At 53.2% G+C, this 7,041-nt stretch overlaps 1 protein-coding gene across 1 annotated transcript; it reads right to left on the reverse strand.

Annotated features, from left to right (window-relative positions):
• Positions 1–397: 397 nt before the first annotated feature.
• On the reverse strand, positions 398–1,060 carry LOC135552643 (uncharacterized). Its single transcript, XM_064984376.1, has one exon. The coding sequence runs from the start codon at positions 1,058–1,060 to the stop codon at positions 398–400; it is 663 nt and encodes a 220-aa protein (XP_064840448.1).
• Between the last annotated feature and the right edge of the window lie 5,981 nt (positions 1,061–7,041).

A 7,041-nucleotide genomic window follows, 5' to 3' on the forward strand; every position in this document is an offset into this window, starting at 1 on the left:
CATTTTGTGGACGTGACACCTGGCCTCAGGACCATTTTGTGGACGTGACACCTGGCCTCTCAGGGCCATTTTGTGGACGTGACACCTGGCCTCTCAGGACCATTTTGTGGATGTGACACCTGGCCCCCCAGGACCATTTTGTGGACGTGACACCTGGCCTCTCAGGGCCATTTTGTGGACGTGACACCTGGCCTCGGGACCATTTTGTGGACGTGACACCTGGCCTCTCAGGACCATTTTATGGACGTGACACCTGGCCTCTCAGGGCCATTTTGTGGACGTGACACCTGGCCTCTCAGGGCCATTTTGTGGACGTGACACCTGGCCTCTCAGGGCCATTTTATGGACGTGACACCTGGCCTCTCAGGGCCATTTTGTGGACGTGACACCTGGCCTCTCAGGGCCATTTTGTGGATCTTGGTCTGTTTGAGGGGAGGTGTGCGTGGGGGAGTGGATCCTGGTCTGTTTGAGGGGAGGTGTGCGTGGGGGAGTGGATCCTGGTCTGTTTGAGGGGAGGTGGCGTGGGGGAGCGGATCTTGGTCTGTTTGAGGGGAGGTGTGCGTAGGGGAGAGGATCCTGGTCTGTTTGAGGGGAGGTGTGCGTGGGGGAGTGGATCCTGGTCTGTTTGAGGGGAGGTGTGCGTGGGGGAGTGGATCCTGGTCTGTTTGAGGGGAGGTGTGCGTGGGGGAGTGGATCCTGGTCTGTTTGAGGGGAGGTGGCGTGGGGAGCGGATCTTGGTCTGTTTGAGGGGAGGTGGCGTAGGGGAGCGGATCCTGGTCTGTTTGAGGGGATGTGTGCGTAGGGGAGCGGATCTTGGTCTGTTTGAGGGGAGGTGTGCGTAGGGGAGCGGATCCTGGTCTGTTTGAGGGGAGGTGTGCGTAGGGGAGCAGATCCTGGTCTGTTTGAGGGGAGGTGTGCGTAGGGGAGCGGATCTTGGTCTGTTTGAGGGGAGGTGTGCGTAGGAGAGAGGATCCTGGTCTGTTTGAGGGGAGGTGTGCGTAGGGGAGCGGATCCTGGTCTGTTTGAGGGGAGGTGTGCGTAGGGGAGAGGCTTTCACCATAGCTACAGGTCATGATGCTGGGGAAGGCGTAGGGCTCACCCCGTCTGCAACCTTACACTGTCTGGTATTTCAATGTGTGATTCCTCTGTGCTTTTATAGGCACTTCTCTCCCTGGGTCTGTAGCGAAGACGGGTATTGGAAGACCTCCGGTATAGGATTCCCACAGGTTCACAGTAGGTTTTTGTCTTGGCTTTGTTCTTTTGTGTTTAGGTGTTTATGTGTTTATGTGGGGGGGCACTCTGTGTTTATGTGTTTATGTGTTTATGTGGGGGGGAGGGGGGGGGCACTCTGTGTTTATGTGTTTATGTGGAGGGAGGGGGCACTCTGTGTTTATGTGTTTATGTGTTTATGTGGGGGGGGGGCACTCTGTGTTTATTGAGTTTTTGCCTACAGTCACTGTTTCTGCCTTACTGTAGTCTCTGTTCCTTCCTGAAAAACCTCAAGACTATCAGAATCCTATTGTTCCTGAATCATCCCAGTAAAACCTCAAGACTATCAGAATCCTATTGTTCCTGAATCATCCCAGTAAAACCTCAAGACTATCAGAATCCTATTGTTCCTGAATCATCCCAGTAAAACCTCAAGACTATCAGAATCCTATTGTTCCTGAATCATCCCAGTAAAACCTCAAGACTATCAGAATCCTATTGTTCCTGAATCATCCCAGTATTACTCCAACGGCTGACAGTTTCCTCCTATGACGTCCTGTCATGCACGAAGGAAGTACATTTCTCCATGAAATTCCAATCCAATATTATTCAGCTGCAGTCTATGTGATATTGGCAGCTCTACTCGCCAGGTCCAAAGACTGTATGACAGTTTCCAGATGCTGTCGCTTCACAATTCATCTGGAAAATTGCCACAATTCAACTGAATGGCTAAGGATGTGCTGATCAATCCTCTCTATGCCGTTGCCAATAGAGGAAGTGGGTCTGTCGGAAACCAACGAGCTGAGTGTAAAAAGAGAGAAAGAGATCCCCCCCAGGGCTGCTGTCGCTCTCCTCACCCTGCCCGTCGAGCCGTCTTTGTGAAACTCGCTAAGGGCTATTAGCTATTCCTCCCTTCCCCGGGCCACATGGGTGTTCTGTCAGTTCCGATGACATACACTCCTCGTCACATGGACCTAACATCACAGAACAGTGACATCCCGCTGGTTCTTTTGGCTGCCACCTCAGTCAGTGACTACATAGGGCCTTTCACATGAACTACAGATGCAGGATCATACTTTGAGCCAGTTTGCGACAGCAGGAAAATAATCCTGCAGCAACAGGAAATGTGAATTATGATTTTTTTTTTGTAGGGGTTGATACATTTTTCAAAGTGAAAATTCCAAACTTCAGAAGCATTTTTTAAACCTGAAAAACACTACAAGTTTTATATTTCCTGCATTGCAGGAAAGTTCTCTTGCGACAGGGTGATCAAATTAAGATTGTACATCTGTAGTATCTGGTATGAATGCTGTAAATGGTGAAATTCTTTGATATGGTGAGCATGACAAGGCCACAAAGGGTGTATGTAAAGGCCATTTGAGCCAACACTGACAGTAGGGCTTTGAGGTCCATGGACTTATTCTACTCAGTATGCATACTCTGTTCATATTGGTCTGAGGCTGGGTCGGGGAAATACTTGTGTGTTTATCCATGGATGGATTCTCATCAACCTCTTTGAAAAATATTCATCTATCCCAAAATACAAACACTTACTAGGATTAGCTGTTATGACCAATTATTATTTTTTTCCTTTAGTTTACCTGGCAAGTCAGTTAAGAACAAATTCCTATTTTCAATGACGGCCTAGGAACAGTGGGTCAACTGCCTGTTCAGGGGCAGAACAACCAAGTCAGCTCGGGGATTTGACCTTGCAACCTTCTGTTTACTAGTCCAACGCCCTAGTCCAACGCTCTAACCACTAGGCTACCCTGTCGCCCCGCAGTGAAATTGCCATATCAATCCCCATGACAGTGTCAAGAAGCCCTCTGAACATAGTGCTACCTAGACCCATACACATGAAATACACCACAACTGTCCTGCATATATCCATATGACTGCTATCTTTATATAGTCACGCCACACTTGAGTATGTTATAGTTAACCCTGTGCCTGGGGGTAGACAGGACAGGAGCCAGGTCTGTATTGTTATAGTTGACCCTGGGCCTGGGGGTAGACAGGAAAGGAGCCAGGTCTGTAGTGTGTTATAGTTGACCCTGGGCCTGGGGGTAGACAGGAAAGGAGCCAGGTCTGTAGTGTGTTATAGTTGACCCTGGGCCTGGGGGTAGACAGGAAAGGAGCCAGGTCTGTAGTGTGTTATAGTTGACCCTGGGCCTGGGGGTAGACAGGAAAGGAGCCAGGTCTGTAGTGTGTTATAGTTGACCCTGGGTCTGGGGGTAGACAGGACAGGAGCCAGGTCTGTAGTGTGTTATAGTTGACCCTGGGCCTGGGGGTAGACAGGACAGGAGCCAGGTCTGTAGTGTGTTATAGTTGACCCTGGGCCTGGGGGTAGACAGGACAGGAGCCAGGTCTGTGTGTGTTATAGTTGACCCTGGGCCTGGGGGTAGACAGGACAGGAGCCAGGTCTGTAGTGTGTTATAGTTGACCCTGGGCCTGGGGTAGACAGGACAGGAGCCTGGTCTGTAGTGTGTTATAGTTGACCCTGGGCCTGAGGGTAAACAGGACAGGAGCCAGGTCTGTAGTGTGTTATAGTTGACCCTGGGCCTGGGGGTAGACAGGACAGGAGCCAGGTCTGTAGTGTGTTATAGTTGACCCTGGGCCTGGGGGTAGACAGGACAGGAGCCAGGTCTGTATGGTTATAGTTGACCCTGGGCCTGGGGGTAGACAGGACAGGAGCCAGGTCTGTAGTGTGTTATAGTTGACCCTGGGCCTGGGGTAGACAGGACAGGAGCCAGGTCTGTAGTGTGTTATAGTTGACCCTGGGCCTGGGGGTAGACAGGACAGGAGCCAGGTCTGTAGTGTTATAGTTGACCCTGGGCCTGGGGGTAGACAGGACAGGAGCCAGGTCTGTAGTGTGTTATAGTTGACCCTGGGCCTGGGGGTAGACAGGACAGGAGCCAGGTCTGTAGTGTGTTATAGTTGACCCTGGGCCTGGGGGTAGACAGGACAGGAGCCAGGTCTGTAGTGTTATAGTTGACCCTGTGCCTGGGGGTAGACAGGACAGGAGCCAGGTCTGTATTGTTATAGTTGACCCTGGGCCTGGGGGTAGACAGGAAAGGAGCCAGGTCTGTAGTGTGTTATAGTTGACCCTGGGCCTGGGGTAGACAGGACAGGAGCCAGGTCTGTAGTGTGTGATAGTTGACCCTGGGCCTGGGGGTAGACAGGACAGGAGCCAGGTCTGTAGTGTGTTATAGTTGACCCTGGGCCTGGGGGTAGACGGGACAGGAGCCAGGTCTGTAGTGTTATAGTTGACCCTGGGTCTGGGGGTAGACAGGACAGGAGCCAGGTCTGTAGTGTGTTATAGTTGACCCTGGGCCTGGGGGTAGACAGGACAGGAGCCAGCTCTGTAGTGTGTTATAGTTGACCCTGGGCCTGGGGGTAGACAGGACAGGAGCCAGGTCTGTAGTGTGTTATAGTTGACCCTGGGTCTGGGGGTAGACAGGACAGGAGCCAGGTCTGTAGTGTGTTATAGTTGACCCTGGGCCTGGGGGTAGACAGGACAGGAGCCAGGTCTGTAGTGTGTTATAGTTGACCCTGGGCCTGGGGGTAGACAGGACAGGAGCCAGGTCTGTAGTGTGTTATAGTTGACCCTGGGCCTGGGGGTAGACAGGACAGGAGCCAGGTCTGTAGTGTGTTATAGTTGACCCTGGGCCTGGGGTAGACAGGACAGGAGCCTGGTCTGTAGTGTGTTATAGTTGACCCTGGGCCTGAGGGTAAACAGGACAGGAGCCAGGTCTGTAGTGTGTTATAGTTGACCCTGGGCCTGGGGGTAGACAGGACAGGAGCCAGGTCTGTAGTGTGTTATAGTTGACCCTGGGCCTGGGGGTAGACAGGACAGGAGCCAGGTCTGTATTGTTATAGTTGACCCTGGGCCTGGGGGTAGACAGGACAGGAGCCAGGTCTGTAGTGTGTTATAGTTGACCCTGGGCCTGGGGTAGACAGGACAGGAGCCAGGTCTGTAGTGTGTTATAGTTGACCCTGGGCCTGGGGGTAGACAGGACAGGAGCCAGGTCTGTAGTGTTATAGTTGACCCTGGGCCTGGGGGTAGACAGGACAGGAGCCAGGTCTGTAGTGTGTTATAGTTGACCCTGGGCCTGGGGGTAGACGGGACAAGAGCCAGGTCTGTAGTGTTATAGTTGACCCTGGGCCTGGGGTAGACGGGACAGGAGCCAGGACTGTAGTGTTATAGTTGACCCTGGGTCTGGGGGTAGACAGGACAGGAGCCAGGTCTGTATTGTTATAGTTGACCCTGGGCCTGGGGGTAGACAGGACAGGAGCCAGGTCTGTAGTGTGTTATAGTTGACCCTGGGCCTGGGGTAGACAGGACAGGAGCCAGGTCTGTAGTGTTATAGTTGACCCTGGGTCTGGGGGTAGACAGGACAGGAGCCAGGTCTGTAGTGTGTTATAGTTGACCCTGGGCCTGGGGGTAGACAGGACAGGAGCCAGGTCTGTAGTGTGTTATAGTTGACCCTGGGCCTGGGGGTAGACAGGACAGGAGCCAGGTCTGTAGTGTGTTATAGTTGACCCTGGGCCTGGGGGTAGACAGGACAGGAGCCAGGTCTGTAGTGTGTTATAGTTGACCCTGGGCCTGGGGGTAGACAGGACAGGAGCCAGGTCTGTAGTGTGTTATAGTTGACCCTGGGCCTGGGGTAGACAGGACAGGAGCCTGGTCTGTAGTGTGTTATAGTTGACCCTGGGCCTGAGGGTAAACAGGACAGGAGCCAGGTCTGTAGTGTGTTATAGTTGACCCTGGGCCTGGGGGTAGACAGGACAGGAGCCAGGTCTGTAGTGTGTTATAGTTGACCCTGGGCCTGGGGGTAGACAGGACAGGAGCCAGGTCTGTATTGTTATAGTTGACCCTGGGCCTGGGGGTAGACAGGACAGGAGCCAGGTCTGTAGTGTGTTATAGTTGACCCTGGGCCTGGGGTAGACAGGACAGGAGCCAGGTCTGTAGTGTTATAGTTGACCCTGGGTCTGGGGGTAGACAGGACAGGAGCCAGGTCTGTAGTGTGTTATAGTTGACCCTGGGCCTGGGGGTAGACAGGACAGGAGCCAGCTCTGTAGTGTGTTATAGTTGACCCTGGGCCTGGGGGTAGACAGGACAGGAGCCAGGTCTGTAGTGTGTTATAGTTGACCCTGGGTCTGGGGGTAGACAGGACAGGAGCCAGGTCTGTAGTGTGTTATAGTTGACCCTGGGCCTGGGGGTAGACAGGACAGGAGCCAGGTCTGTAGTGTGTTATAGTTGACCCTGGGCCTGGGGGTAGACAGGACAGGAGCCAGGTCTGTAGTGTGTTATAGTTGACCCTGGGCCTGGGGGTAGACAGGACAGGAGCCAGGTCTGTAGTGTGTTATAGTTGACCCTGGGCCTGGGGTAGACAGGACAGGAGCCTGGTCTGTAGTGTGTTATAGTTGACCCTGGGCCTGAGGGTAAACAGGACAGGAGCCAGGTCTGTAGTGTGTTATAGTTGACCCTGGGCCTGGGGGTAGACAGGACAGGAGCCAGGTCTGTAGTGTGTTATAGTTGACCCTGGGCCTGGGGGTAGACAGGACATGAGCCAGGTCTGTATTGTTATAGTTGACCCTGGGCCTGGGGGTAGACAGGACAGGAGCCAGGTCTGTAGTGTGTTATAGTTGACCCTGGGCCTGGGGTAGACAGGACAGGAGCCAGGTCTGTAGTGTGTTATAGTTGACCCTGGGCCTGGGGGTAGACAGGACAGGAGCCAGGTCTGTAGTGTTATAGTTGACCCTGGGCCTGGGGGTAGACAGGACAGGAGCCAGGTCTGTAGTGTGTTATAGTTGACCCTGGGCCTGGGG

This window comes from Oncorhynchus masou, chromosome 2 (genome assembly GCF_036934945.1).
Source record: "Oncorhynchus masou masou isolate Uvic2021 chromosome 2, UVic_Omas_1.1, whole genome shotgun sequence".
Classification (NCBI taxonomy): domain Eukaryota; kingdom Metazoa; phylum Chordata; class Actinopteri; order Salmoniformes; family Salmonidae; genus Oncorhynchus; species Oncorhynchus masou.